At 42.5% G+C, this 15,657-nt stretch overlaps 1 protein-coding gene across 1 annotated transcript; it reads left to right on the top strand.

Annotated features, from left to right (window-relative positions):
- Positions 1-7,835: 7,835 nt before the first annotated feature.
- On the top strand, positions 7,836-14,602 carry LOC144688765 (large ribosomal subunit protein eL37). Its single transcript, XM_078555675.1, has 4 exons — positions 7,836-7,907; positions 10,376-10,511; positions 10,978-11,062; positions 14,488-14,602. Exons 1-4 carry the CDS (start codon positions 7,905-7,907, stop codon positions 14,555-14,557), a joined length of 294 nt encoding a protein of 97 aa, XP_078411801.1. The 5' UTR covers positions 7,836-7,904; the 3' UTR covers positions 14,558-14,602.
- Positions 14,603-15,657: the final 1,055 nt, after the last annotated feature.

The following is a 15,657-nucleotide window of genomic DNA, read 5'->3' as shown; positions in this document are numbered from 1 at the left end:
TTCCATCATTTTACTGATGATTGAAAGTAAGCTGATGGGGCGGTAATTGGCTAGGTTGGATTTGTCCTCTGTTTTGTGTACAGGACATACCTGGGCAATTGTCCACATTGCTGGGTGGATGCCAGTGTTGTAATTGTACCTGAAGCTGTGCTTCTCATACTGTATAAATTTGTTGTTTCCTCTGATATTGACATTTTCTTGCGAATTGTCCTAATGAGCACAAGACGAAAAGTTTCGACAAAAATGTCTCTTTTTTCAGCAAAAGTCAAGTTAGTTAAACATGATTTGTTGATTCATGCTGGGATGATAGTTGTATGAAACAAAAACCATCCTCTCTCTGTATCTAATGACCATTTTCTATCTGTGAGCAGATGACAAAGCTGGTTTTCCCTCACATGATATCAAGAAATGGCTGAAGGCACTGGATACTGCAAAGGTTATGGGCCCTGACAATATTCTGGCAATAGTACTGAAGACTTGTGCTCCAGAGCTTGCTGGGCCCCTAGCCAAGCTGTTCCAGGACAGCTAAAACACTTGCATCTATCTAGCTATGTGGAAAATTGCCCAGGTATGTCCTGCACACAAAAAGCAGGACAAATCCAACCATTTGTGACTCCTCAGATACTGAAGCAGTCCATGTCCAAATGCAGCAAGACCTGGACAATATCCAGGCTTGGACTGACAAGTGGCAAGTAAAATTTGCACCACACAGGTGCCAGGCAATGACCACCTCCAACAAGAGAGAATCTAAACTTCACCCCTTGATATTCAATAGCATTACCATCACTGAATCCCCCACTATCAACATTCTGGGGGTTAACATTGACCAGAAACTGAACTGGACTAGTCATATAAGTACTGTGGCTACAAGAGCAGATCAGAGGCTAGGGATCCTATGGTGAGTAACTCATGTCCTGACCATCCACAGCCTGTCCAGGCACAAGGCACAAGTCAGGAGTGTGACAGACTCCACTTGCCTGGATGAGTGCAGCTCCAACAACACTCAAGAAGCTTGACACCATCCAGGACAAAGCAGCCCGCTTGATTGGCACCACATCCACGAACATTCACTCCCTCCACCACTGACGCACAGTGACAGCAGTGTGTACCATCTACAAGGTGCACTGCAGGAATTCACCAAGGTTCCTTAGACAGCACCTCCCAAACCCACAACCACAACCATCTAGAAGGACAAGGGCAGTAGATAGACGGGAACACCAACATCTGCAAGTTCCCCTCCAAGTCACTCACCATCCCCATCCTGATTTGGAAATATATTGCCGTTCCTTCACTGTCGCTGGGTCAAAATTCTGGAATTCCCTTCCTAACAGCACTGTGGGTGTACCTACAGCACATGGACTGCAGCTGTTCAAGAAGGCAGCTCACAACCACCTTCTCAAGGACAACTAGGGATGGGCAATAAATGCTGGCCCAGCCTGCGAAGCCCACATCTTGTGAATGAATAAAAAAAGCCACTGGCCACACGTGGGAGTAATTTCAACGTTGAGCAATGACATAAAACGCCGCTATCGAATCAGCCATGAAACACCTCGTCTGAGTTTGTTTCCCTTTAAAAGGATTTGTACTGAAAGATAGCATCTCTGACAGTGCAACACCCCCTCGGCACTGCATTCTAGTGTCAACTTAGATTTTGTGCTCAATTCCCTGGACTGGGATCTTGAACCCATAACCTGATGACTCCGAGATGCTCAAAGGGAGCCAGCAGCTGACATCTGCGTATTGGCTGTGATTGTGTGAATATGTCTGCCTGAATAGATGCGAATCAACAGATTTTTCTCACCTGATGTCCATGCATTATATGCTCAGGCACTGGTGTAAAACTGGTGATAGTAAATTAATCACCCAGTATCCAACCTCGCTTTTGTTTCTTTCCATTGAAGCCATAGGAAGGGAAAATAGCGAGGTGTGAAATGGGCAGCTAATTAATTGTCGTCTGTTTTAGATTATTGCCCAAAAAAAGATCCCCATGCACACTTCCTTACTGTGTAGTGATCATGTGAGAGAACATTGACTGAGCTTTCCTTTCACTTTTACTGAGGGTGGCAACACTAATTTTTGCCCTGTCTGGCTTGTTTCAGTACAGGCAGAGAGTCCAACCTGAACCTTCTGGCTTCTGTGCCTTAGCCCTACACCAGCCTGCACATTGAACTACAAATCAGTGAATGCGTTTTATTCCTGTTTTTATATCTAAACATTCATGTTTATTTTTTCTACTTATTGAATCCAGCTCCATTATCTAATCACAGTCTGCTGTCAATCTTTGCTTTATAGGAACAATACAGTCCAAGATGCAAAACTTGATCTGTCCAGGATAGCAGTTGGGGGTACTTGAACTGGGCTTGGTCCTCCTGGGTGAGGGTTGGAAGGAGGTCGGAGGTAAATCAGCCAGGTCGCTACACAGTGACTCCTCCACAAGCAAATGTCAGGTGAGGGCAGAATTAAGTTCAGTGATGATGCCTTCCACAGTCGAATGGCCTGCTGACACTCACTTTTTAAACTCATGTGAAGAAGGGCACAGCCAGGGATAATGGAATGACCTCAGCATGCTGAATTGTGGTGGTGTGTCACAACATGGAGTTAAACTTCACAAACTACAGCCAGGAATAAATGTAATGAGAGATTAGCTGGGCCAAGCCAATGAGCAGCAATAAAGGTCCTGTGTAGAGTAGTCAACCCTCCAACATTGTCTTGGAGTTCCCAGGAATTAAAGATTAATCTCCTGAACATTGTTGCAAGCAATTTAAGAGAGAAAAGAATCATAGGGGCATTAAAAATATTGTGGATGTTTTTAATTTCCCCTGAAATATTTATCAGTTATCAAAATATTAAAGTTAGGAAGAAGGTTTTTTGACTGAGACAGGATAGTTGGAAGTCACGATGAAACCACCTGGGTTACATCCAATCAGAATTGGAAATCCTAGGCAGTGAATTCACCTTTTATGTGGCTGGTTACATCAAAGACTTAGGATTCTAAGATAGTGGTATCTATATGGAGGAGTCTCATGGTCACATACTCAGAACTGAGGATTAAGTCTGGTGATGCTGCAACTTGTAGCCAGCTGAGTCTTGATAAGACTGGGGAAGGATCCCACCTACGTACAGTACAATAGTTTGCAGAAGCACTGAATTCCCTGGGAATGGTAATTTGGATAGGATACGAGTGCTCCAGCAAGAATCAGAGCTTTAAAGGAAGGAAATTTGGAACCTGCTGATAAGAAATGAACAACCAATAACCCTGAATATATCATCTAGCCAGGTGAAAACAGATCATTCCCTACAATGGCTCCTGGTTAAACAACGCCTCGATTTAAAAATTCCCACAGTTGTTTTCAAATCCCTCCAAGGCATCTCCCCTCCCTATCCCTGTAATCTTTTCCAGCCCCACAACCCTCCAAGATATCGGTTCTCCACTAATTCTGGCCTCTTTAGCATCCCTGATTTTAATCACTCCACCCTTAAGCTCTGGAATTCCCTCCCTAAACCTCACCGCTCCTCTGCCTTTCATCCTCCTTTAACTTGCTTCTTATAAACCTCTTTGAACAAGCTTTTTGTCCTAATATCTCCCTATGTGGCTCTGTGTCAGATTTCTGTGAAGGCCTTGGGATGCGTTACTTTGTTAAAGGTGCTTTATAAATATAAGTTGTTGTTATTAATCATTTATGTTGTAACATGCAATGTTCCATTACTCAGAAATGTATCAAATGATTAGAAAGATAGTACAGGCTTCAGGAGGACACAGACTGTGAAAATGCGTAGACACGTGACAGGTGATATTTAATACAGAGAAGTTGAAGTGATACATTTTGAAAGGAAGGATGAGGAGAGGAAATGAGCTTGATAATACAATTTAATGGGGGGGAAATTTAAGGGTGGAGGAACAGAGAGATGTGGGGGTGTTTGTGCACAAACCTTTGAAGGACAAAATATAAGTTGAGAACGCTGTTTAAAAAGCCAGACAGGATCTTTGGCTTTATATGTACATACGAAATAGGAGCAGGAGTAGGTCATTTGGCCCCTCGAGCCTGCTCTGCCATTCATTAAGGTCATGGCTGATCTGCTTGATGTTTCAAATTCCACATTCACATTTACCCCCGATAACCTTTGATTTCCTTGCCTAACAAAATCTGTCTGTTACCACCTTAAAAATATTCAATGACCCTGCCTTCAATGCCTTCTGAGGCAGAGAGTTCCAAAGTCTCACAACCCTCTGAGAGAAAAAGTTTCTTCTCATCTCTGTCTTAAAAGGGCAACCCCTAATTTTAAAACAGTGCTCCCTCGTTCTGGACTCACCCACAAGAGGAAACATCATTTCCACGTCCACCTTGTAATACCATTCAGGATCTTATGTACTTCAATCAAATCACCCCTCACTCTTCTAAAATCCAGCAGAAACAAGCCCAGTCTGTCTAACCTTTCCTCATAAGAAAATCCGCTCATTTCAGTTATCAGTCTAGTAAACCTTCTTTGAACCATCTCCAATGCATTGATATCCTTCCTTAAATATGGAGACCAAAACTGCACACAATATTTGAGATGTGGTCTCACCAATGCCCTGAATAACTGAAGCATAACATCTTTACTTTTATGTTCAATTTCTCTCGTAATAAAGGATAGCATTCCATTAGCCTTCTTAATTACATGAAATACCTGCATAGTAACTTATTGTGACTCATGCACTAGAACACCTAGATCCCACTGCAGCTCAGAATTCTGTAGCCATTCTCCATTTAAGTAATACTTTGTTTTTTTATTTTTCCTGCCAAAGTGAACAAATTCACATTTTCTCACTTTATACTCCATCTGCCAGATTTTTGCCCACTCACTTAACTTATCTATATCCATCTGCAACCTCCTCATGTCCTCTTCGTAACATACTTTGCTATCTTTGGTCATCTGCAAATTTAGCTACCATGCCTTCACTCCCCACATCTAAGTCATTGATATAAATTGTAAAAAGTTGAGGCCCCAGCACAGACCCCTACAGGACTCCACTCGTCACATCCTGCCGATCAGAAAATGATCCATTTATATATACTCTTTGTTTTCTGCCAGCCAGCCAATCTTTTATCAATGCTAATACGTTACTCCCTACACCATGAGCTTTTATTTTTCACAAGAACCTTTGATGTGGCACCTTATGTGTAGCACGTCTACGGGCACTTATTACCTACTTACATTTATTCTACAGCACAAGAGGATCTTTAGGATTATAAAAAATGCAAATAGTAGCAAAAAGTGTTCCAAGCTGAGAAGGCACTAAAGAGTTGCATCTACTTAAGTATTTTAACATTCAGAATCATCGTCCAAAAGACCTAATTCAGTTCCTGCACACTTGTACATGGGACATATTTTTTCTAAGCTGCGAAGCAGTAAGTGCATTTTGAATAAGTGTTTAAAGTGTATGACAGAACTACATCTCATTTGCCTTGTACAATACACGAGTGTTAGAGCTTTTCCTTGTTCCTGCAGGACCATACAAAAAGAATGCTTTGTTTTCCTTTGTAGACTGCATGCCTCATCAACAATTGCCTTTTGATTGTGGTTAAGTTTTTCTTTATCAAGATTGTCTTTTGCTTCTTCCAAAATGCTGAAATCACCCTCCATAGAGTAAAGGATGAGTCAAAGTGCTTGCTGGTAATCTCTGGTTTTGTAAATGCATATTATTGTCCTTCAAAAATTGCTCAATGTGATAGTGAATGAGAAAATAAATGTTGCCTTTAAATAAGAGAATAAGAAACAGGAGCAGGAGGAGACTTTATGGCCCTTTGAGTCTGCTCCACTATTCAATACAATGAACAGAGGCTTAGAATGCAAAAACATTATGCTAATCCTTTATAAATCACTGCTTAAGCTCCAGCTAAATTGTTGCGTCCAATTCTGGGTACCATGCTTTAAAAAGGATGTCAAGGTTTTAGAGAGGATGAAGAGATTTATTTAAATGATACCAGGGATATGGGTCTCCAGTTACATAGAGGTTCTGAAAGTACAGAGGGTTATTGTTGTAATTATGGTTTTGTTAAATGTTAGACTGTACCTTTAAGAATAGTCCTGTGATGTAAGATTACATGACCTGTGTAAACCAATGTGTCAGCAACGTGGGCTACCTCCACAGTCAGTATAGAGATGGAGTTGAAAGCACACGTGTAGTTGCTGCTGGCTGTATTGTAAATAAACCTATGTTTCCATTAAAAAGTTGTCTGCAGATCAACTCTATTACAAATAGGTGACAAAACCACACTGCAACAGTTATTCAGAATCATGAATGTTTTGATAGCGTAAATAAGGAAAAATATTACCAGTGGCAAAAGGTTTGGTAACCAAAGGACACAGACTTAAGGTAATTGGCAAAACAACCAGAGGCAGAATGAACTTTGTTTAATACAACCAGTTGTTATGATCTGGAATGCACTACTTGAAAGGATGGTGGAAGCAGATGCAACACTCACTTTCAAGGATTGGTTAAACATTTGAAGCGGAAAAGATTTGCAGGACTATGGGATAAGAGCAGGGGGATGAGATTAATAATTACAAAAATAGCTGGTAAAACTCAGCAGGTCTGACAGCATCTGCGGAGAGGAACACAGTTAACGTTTTGAGTCCATATAAGTCTTCATCAGAGCTGAGGAAATATAGAAATGAGGTGAAATATAAGCTGGTTGAGGGGGGTGGGACAGATAGAGCTGAATAGAGGGCCAGTGATAGGTGGAGGCAAAAAAAAGATTGCCAAAGATGTCATAGCCAAAAGGACAAAGGGGTGTTGACGGTGGTGATATTATCTAAGGAATGTGCTAATGGTGACATTAAGGGTAGAAAGCAGGACAAGCAAGTGACAGGTGGCCCTGGTGGGGGTGGGGTGGGGGGAAGGTATCGAAACGGGCTAAAAGGTGGAGATAAAATGATAGATCGAAATAAATTTAAAAATAGGTGGGAAAAGAAAAATATATTTTAAAAATTATAAATTATTGGAAAAAGGGGGATCGGAAAAGGGTTGGGGATGGAGGAGAGAGTTCATGATCGAACTCGATGTTAAGTCCGGAAGGCTGTAAAGTGCTGAGTTGGAAGATGAGGTGCTGTTCCTCCAATTTGTGTTGAGCTTCACTGGAACATTGCAGCAGGCCAAGGACAGACATGTGGGCATGAGAGCAGGGTGGAGTGTTGAAATGGCAAATGACAGGGAGGTCTGGGTCATACTTGCGGACAGACCGAAGGCGTTCCGCAAAATGGTCAATTAATTAATAATTAATTGGGCAGCTCTTTCAAAGAGCTGGCACTGGCAAAATGAGTTAAAAACAAAAAACTACTGCGGATGCTGGAAATCCAAAACAAAAACATGATTACCTGGAAAAACTCAGCAGGCCTGGCAGCATCAAAATGGGGCCTAATGGCCTCCTTCTGTGCTGCATCATTTCATGATACTTGAATTCCAAGGAAGCCACATAACGCATACATGCTAGATTTAAGACGAATGCCTAAGAATCTGGAAATCTGAAATTAAAACTGAAAATGCAACACCAATTCAGGCAGCATTTGTTAACGAAACAGATTTAATGTTTCAGGTCGTTGACCTTTCATCTCAACCGGGAGAAGTCAGAAATTTAACAGTTCATAAACACGTTTTACATTTGGTGCATTTTGATGTTTCCGTTCTATCTCCTAAAAATGCCCTGCAAGAGGACTATAGGCTCAAAACCTCTTGCAGAACCCGACAAATTTCAGTAAGAAAGAGGAATAAATAGGTACTATTTTGCAGTCTTGGGTTGTGCGGGGGCAGATTTGAAAGTCGGGCCGCATCAAAGGTCAGTAATAGAGAAGAATTGTTTCCGGTATCAGGGTATAAGAAGGGAGCGAGGACATACTTCCGGTCTCTCCAGCGCGCAGTGAAAATGGTGAGTGAGGAGGAGATGGCTCTGGGGGTGGCAGAATCCGTGTCCATCCACTCCTGGTCGGCCCATTAGCAGCAGGCCGCCGCTGGGGCTTAACTCTACACATATTCAGCTGTTGTATCGTATCGATATTCCCGGGGCTGGCGGCTGAAAATGATGTTAGGAGAAAGATGTAGGCCTCAGTCGCCCTGTCATTGTAGCTGACGCTTACACTCTAGCCCAGGGCCTGAGGTTGGGCCTAGTGCTTCCGCCTTCTAGCAGGCAGAGATCTGTATGGTGTGCTGCTGATTATAGGGTGTAATGCTCCGTTTGTGTCCCCTTCCGGGGTTATTTTAACTGATAAATGACCCTCCTTTCCCCAGGCTCCATTCACTGCTGTGTCCTGGGGAAGGTTTGCACTGATGTCACTGTCTGTCGTTCAATGGTAATTCTGCAGTTGTTCCGTCTCCATAATTAACTCTTGGTGTCTTTCCCATTTTAGTGTCGAACAACACTATCCCAAATGGAAGCAGAAAATCCTGGAAATACTCAGCTTAGCCAGGCAGCATCTGTGCAGAGGGAGCAAGAGTTAACGTTTCAGTTCTTTGACCCAGATGTGCTGAAAGGTCACAAACCTGAAACGATAACTACTACTCTCTCCACAGACGCTGCCTGGACAATCTAATTATTTACAATATTTTCTGTTTTGTAATTCAGATTTCCAGCATCCGCCTTATTTTGCTTTTGTGATACAATCCCAATCCTGGCTTCTTATGTACAACAGATTCTGAACAGTCAGGAGAGCACAATGTTTCAGATTCTTTTGTTTATTGTTTAGAGGTCTAGATTGTCGTCCTTTCAGTTCATATTTCTGGTCATGTTCATTGCAGAGTTGAGAGAGTCCATAATAGGGATGTTGTAACACATACCCAAACTTGTCTGTGTGGAGAGCATGTTGAGGAAGCCAAATGATCAGTAAAAACACAAGTTCAGTCAACATTTGAAAGGATGATGGGTTAAGTATTCAGGTGTGGCCCTTCACAAGGATACCTAGTAAAGCACTTAACTGTGTCTGGACTCTTCATACAGCATTGTAAAAATTAACAGCATTGTGGGTGGGAGAAAAATTCAGTCCATCGTGCCTGTATTGATTCTAGCTTTTCAACTCTCATCCTATTTCCCTGTATCCTTTTCAAATACCTACTGACTGCACTTGAAAGATGGTGTCTGCCTTATTCGTTTATCCTAATGAGTTTGGTTTTCATTTCTTATTTGTGTCTCTGACCACTACTCTGATGTACAAATTATTTCTTCGAAAGCAAATAAATTGACTCACTCCTGCCCCAAGTATATTTGTTATAAAATGGTGCACACCATTATACACACAACACCATCAGAATTAATTGGTTATTAATAAGAATGAAAACCCGAAATTTCAATCAGTCACATTTACGGTGCCCAAAGCTGCAGTCAGACCATCTCTGCCAGTCTTGAATGAAGCAGGAGATGATCATCTCTTCACAGCAGCAAAATAAAGTTAATCCAATGAAAGATTATTCACCTGAAATGTTAACTGTTTCTCCACTGATGTTGCCTGAATTGCTGAATATTTCCCAATATTTTCTGTTTTTAACCAGAAAGTAGTTTGTTGGAGAGAGATATTGTTCTCACTACAGCCCTCATTTGTAACATAGATGCACTTAAGGGAAAACCTAGATCACTATATGAGGGAGAAAGTGATAGATATACTAATAGGGTTAGATGAAATAGTGGTCTTATATGGAGCATAAACGCTGGCATAGAACAGTTGGGTTGTGTGGCTTATCCGTGCTTTCCATCCTATGTAATTCTATGCTTGACCAATGCATTCAATTGTATTTAGTCGCGTTGCGTTCAGATTGATGTTTGATACCTCTCAGCTAATTAACCCAGGGCCTTTAACAAAAATGTTAGCTTTTGCATGGAGTCTGTTTTAAGTGAGAAATGTCTGCCTAACTGAGGTAATTTTGCAGCAACATGTTTTATGCGATGTGCTGTTAAATGGAGGCCTTGTGTTTCAATGTTTTCCCAATTGCAGTTCCCCGCTTCTGCCATGTTGAGGACAGTATGGTGAAAGTCAGGTTGTGTCCCCCTCCCCATACCTGGTGGTTGTTGGGAGCAGCACCTTAAAAGTGCTGCTATATTGAGGCTGTGGTGATAGGAGAGCTGTTCTTGGCTGGAGTCTGGAACCTCTGACTGTCACTCCCTTTGTTCCTGTGCCGTTCGCATTAGAGTCTGAGATGTTAACAGTTGCTTGTTTTCATCTGGTTTCCAATAGGCTGAACTTGGCGCTCTGGATAGATCGGCTGGAGTTGATTGCTCTCCCATTCCTTTTCCTTATAACATCTATAGGGGTGGGATGACCCAAGAAGATTGTATAATCACAAACAATTTGGTGAGGCTTTGCCTGAGAGTGGGTGTGATTAATTGCCTTTATTCTTATTTTCTTTCAGACGAAGGGAACATCGTCATTTGGTAAGAGGCGGAACAAGACCCACACTCTTTGCCGACGATGTGGGGCTAAAGCATTCCACCTGCAGAAATCGACCTGCGGCAAATGTGCCTACCCTGCCAAGAGAAAGAGGAAGTGTAAGTTTCTCCACACTGAGCAGAACTGAGCAGGTAGCCATGACCCAAATGGTCTTAACACTCTTGAGGATGCAATTGTGTTTTCTTCCTGCCTCCACTAGAAGTTTGGTTCTAGTTGGAGTGAGATTCTAGTACAGTACCAACCATGGCTTGAAAGTGATTTTACTTTGTGCATGAGGCAGGGTTCTGAGTGTTAGCAGGTTCTTTGGAAATCCCTGCAGTTCGAGTCTATCCTAGTCTTGTGACATGCGTGTTTTAGCAGGAGCCTGAGTTGGGTGAAAAAAAAATTCTGCCTGACTATGAACCATCACCCACCCTGACTACTTTGGGCTATGAGGTGTCACCGACTCGGTTTACAACATGCATCTGTTGTGTACAGAGCCATTAGGGAATGGGTGCCGTGTTTTCAAAGATTTTTAACAGCTGATGCAAACTGACTATACCAACCTTTCTGACTTTTCTGCAGATAACTGGAGTGCCAAGGCCAAAAGGAGAAACACAACTGGTACAGGCCGCATGAGGCACCTGAAAGTGGTGTATCGCCGATTCAGGTAAGAGATGTAGTGACAGTGAGAATCTACTCAATGACATGGAAACCATGTTAATGTGTTTGATCGATGTGCCAGTGTGTGATGGTCGAACGGCTACTTTTCCATAAGATGATAGAAAATTGTAGCAGGCTGTTAGAAAGATGTGTTGGTATATATCCCTGGGAGGAGGTAGTGTTGGGAAGTGGGGTGTGTATCTGGGAGAGGAGTTGTATCTATGGGATATCAAGTGTGGGGGATAGGGTTTGTATCCAGGAGAGTGGATGTTGGGGGTGGGGTGAGGTGAGAGTGACTGCCCTTGACATCAAGGCAGCATTTGACCAAGTGTGGCATCAAGGAGCCCTAGCCCTAGTAAAACTGGAGTCAACAGGATTCGGGGGGAAATTCTCCAGTGGTTGGAGCCATACCTATCACAAAGGAAGGTGGTTGTTGGAGGTCTGTCATCTCAGCTTCAGGACATTTCTGCAGGAGTTCCTCAGGTCCCTAGGCCCAACCATCTTCAGCTGCTTCATCAATGACCTTCCCATCAAAAGGTCAGAAGTGGGGATGTTTGCTGTTGATTGCACAATGTTCAGCACTAAATTTGCGACTCCTCAGATAGTGAAGCAGTCCGTGTTCAAATGCAGCAAGACCTGGACAATATCCAGGCTTAGGCTGACAAGTGGCAAGTAACATTTGCGCCACACAAGTGCCAGGCAATGACCATCTCCAACAAGAGAGAATCTAACCATCACCCCATTACATTCAATGTCATTACCATCGATAAATCCCCCACCAACATCATCCTGGGGGCTACCATTGACCAGAAACTGAACTGGACCAGCCATATAAATACTGTGCTACAAGAGCAAGCCAGAGGCTCGGAATCTATGAATAAGTCACCACAGCCTGTCCACCATCTACAAGGCATAAGTCAGGAGTGTGATGGAATACTCTTCACTTGCCCAGATGAGTGCAGCTCCAACACCATTCAAGAAGCTTGACACCATTCAGGACAAAGCAACCTGCTAGATTGGCACCCCATCCACAAACAGTAACTCCCTGCATCACAAATGCACAGTGGCAGCAGTGTGTACCATCTACAAGATGCACTGCAGCAACTCACCAAGGCTCCTTAGACTACACCTTTCAAACCCACAACCGCTACCACCTGGAAAGACAAGGGCAGCAGGCATGTGGGAACACCACCACCTGGATGTTCCTCTCCAATCAACACAGTATCCTGACTTGGAAATTTATTGCTGTTCCTTTACTGTCGCTAGGTCAAAACCCTGGAACTCCCTCTCTAACAGCACTGTGGGTGTGCTTACACTGCATGGACTGCAGCGGTTCAAGAAGGCAGCTCACCACCACCTCTCGAGTGCAATTAAGGATGGGCAATAAATGTTGGCTGCGCTAGCGGCGCCCACACCCCGTAAATGAATATCTTTAAAAGGATGCATCTCTGGGTGGGGGTGTTGTATCTGGGTGTGGCTGGGTCAAAGCACTAACTCTATCCTCTGAAATCTAGTTTGAATTTAACCCAAGCTGCTGAATTTTCAGTGTCCCAAGTCAAATGAGTTTGGACACTTCTGGAAGTCGGACTGATGTGAATTCTCGAAATATTTAGAATACACTGTAATTCTTGCTGCTAACCTGTCAGGAGCAATTGCACATGTGCCTACAATGTGGCTGCTGGTGCAAGAGCAGTTGTTTGGAGTTTGGAACGCATGCAGTGCGATTGGCACCAATTTCACTGCAACAAAGCCTTTAGAATTTTTTAAGGCCATAAAACAGGAGGAAAGTATCACAATGCTGTTTTATGATTTGGTTCAGGTAGTGAGCTGAACAGTGGAGCAAAGATGAATCTAAAATGCCTAAAGCAATGTAGCCAAATTTTGTGATTAAAATTGTGTGTATGACAACTACAGACTGGGTGTGTAAATGTGTCATGTGGTAATTGCTGTCAATGATTGTGCTGTAGTCTTGTTTTGGTGTTTTGTACCATCTCTTAATTGCCCAGAGTTTTGCTGTTTATAATATAAAATGAAAATATTATTAGCAGACATGGAATTGGAGTCAAGTTAGAGAGTAGGTGATAATTGGATCAGGGTGTGCTTTTATACGTAGCCCCATTTTAAAGCCTTTATTATTTGTATACTTTCATATATATTACTCTTGGTTAAAGAAGGAAGAACTTAACACCTGTGATATCCTCATGACATTCCTAAGTGCTGCATAGCAATGAAATTAAATTGCAAAGCCTGGGGCAGTTTGGGAAATAGTTTATTGGAGCTTAGGGGTTTCCCTGCAATAGCAGTCATGGAGCTTGGAGATACATAACTAACAGTACAATGTGGCCATGAGCTGGCAGACTTAATTTCAGCATGAAAAGCATCAAATATAGGATAAAATCCCTGACCCAGATGGATTGCATCTGCACATATTAAGAAATTAGGAAGTGGCAGCAGAAGCACTATTATGTTAATCTATAAAATAAAATCATTGGAAAAAGGAAATAGTGCCAGAGGACTGGTGGACAGTTAGTGTTATTCTTATAGTGAAAAAAGAAGATAGACCTAGTGCAGGAACAAGGAGTGGACAATTTAGCCCCTTGAGTCTCTTCTGCTGTTCAGTGAGATCATGGCTGATCTGTGACTTAACTCTATAAACTCGCCTTTGCCCCGAATTCCTTATACCTTTGATTAACAAAAATATATCAACCTCAATTTAAACATGAGCAATTGATCTAACATCAGTTGCAGTTTGCAGAAGAGAGTTCCAAATTCCTACCACTCTTTGCATGCAGAAGTGTGTCTTCATTTCAGTCCTGAAAGGCCTGACTCTTCATTTTTAGACTCACCTAGTGCTAGATTCCCCAACCAATGAATATAGTTTCTCTCTACTCTTATCTGTTCTGCTCAATATCTTGACTTTGCTCAAATCACCCCATAATGTTATAAATTCTAGGGAGTACAGCATCCTTGTGGGACATCATTAGTCACATCCTGCCAGTACCTGTCAGCATTTGACTACAGCTTTCCCAACAACCCTGTAGGGGTTTGGTATTCCAGCTTACTGTGCACTCACAATATAGGCTTAATGTGGAAGAATGGCCACTTGGGCAAGGGATCTGGGCTGCTGGCATCCATGAAATGGTACCCAATAGGAATTGTCACCTTTGTGAGAGGATAGATAAGGAAAAATTAAACTGCATTTGGTCACAGCCTGTACGTACAATGATTCATGCAGAAGATGCTGTGGGTTTGAGAGAGTGCAGTAATATGATTAATAGATGATATGCCTATGGAGAGTATTTGAGAGCAACCTCTTGAGATTTTTCTGATGCTAGCAGAGACGCATGTTGGGAACTCGATTTGCATTCAGTTTAAATCTTGGCCGCTGAGTATTACACTATCCTAACCTCTTCCTTGCTGTCTTGTTTGCAGGAATGGATTCCGCGAAGGGACCACCCCGAAGCCCAGACGTTCCACAATGGCTTCCTCCAGCACTGCATAAACTACCAGTGTATCTACACAACAAATAAAGCTATGGTTTGGAAAACTTTCCTTGCCTCTCTGTGCCCCTCCTACATCAGTTGAAAAAGTCTGGCCCACAAAAAAAATCTTAACTCCAAAGAATTTTGATCAGTGACATCTAAATTAACGTGTAAAAAGTGCCATAGAAGGTGTCTGTGTCAGCTCTTAAAGAGCTATGCAATTAGTTCTGCTTTCCTGCTCTTTCTCCACAGTCCTGCAGAGTTTTTTTTCAAGTATATATCTTTCAAAAGTTACTAATTTATCTGTGTCTACCACCCTTTCAGACACTGCATTCCAGATCATAACTCTCATCAAAAAAATCATCCCTTCTGGCCGTTTTGCCAAGTTTTGAACATCATCTGTCCATTGGTTACTGGCCCCCTGCTGGAGCAGGAAGATCTTGGATTTGGTCCTTTGTTTGTTCAGTTTAACTGGGTTGACGAAGCAGGTATGCTACAACTGGCTTGTGTACAAAGATAGGAGAGAACAGTCAGCCATTGTTTCTAATCTATCCAGTACCCACTGCCGGAAACTAACTGGCTGGGTTTTGGATTTGATGGTGCTGCACCAATGATTGAAAATTATGTCAGATTGGGTGTACACATGAAGATTGGATGCTTGGATAGCAAAGGGTGTGCTGTCTTAAGTGAGAAGGGCTCTTGGGAAAGCCAGGAATACTTTGACAAGGGAGGGTGCTGAATCCTTGAGGGAGAGGAGACTGTGATCATGGTTGGGGGGAGAAATAAAAGTGAGAAGGTGATCTAGCTGTGAAGCATAGGAACATAAAATATAGGAGCTGCAGTAGACCATGTAGCCCCGTGAGCCTGCTCTGTCATTCAGTACAACCATGGCTAATCTGCCATAACTCATATTTTCCCACCTGCTCCCCATATCCCTTGATCCCCCAAGCTCAAAAATTTGTCTTCTCTCAGCCTTGAACATACTTAAATCATGGAGCATCCACAACCCTGAGGTAGAGAATTCCAAAGTTTCTCAATCCTACGAGTGAAGAAATTTCTCCTGATCTGAGTACTAAATGATCAGCCCCCTTAGCCTGAGACAATGCTGAGTTCTAGATTC

Source organism: Cetorhinus maximus, chromosome 13 (genome assembly GCF_964194155.1).
Source record: "Cetorhinus maximus chromosome 13, sCetMax3.hap1.1, whole genome shotgun sequence".
Lineage (NCBI taxonomy): Eukaryota > Metazoa > Chordata > Chondrichthyes > Lamniformes > Cetorhinidae > Cetorhinus > Cetorhinus maximus.
This window is presented reverse-complemented; position numbering and strand designations above follow the sequence as displayed.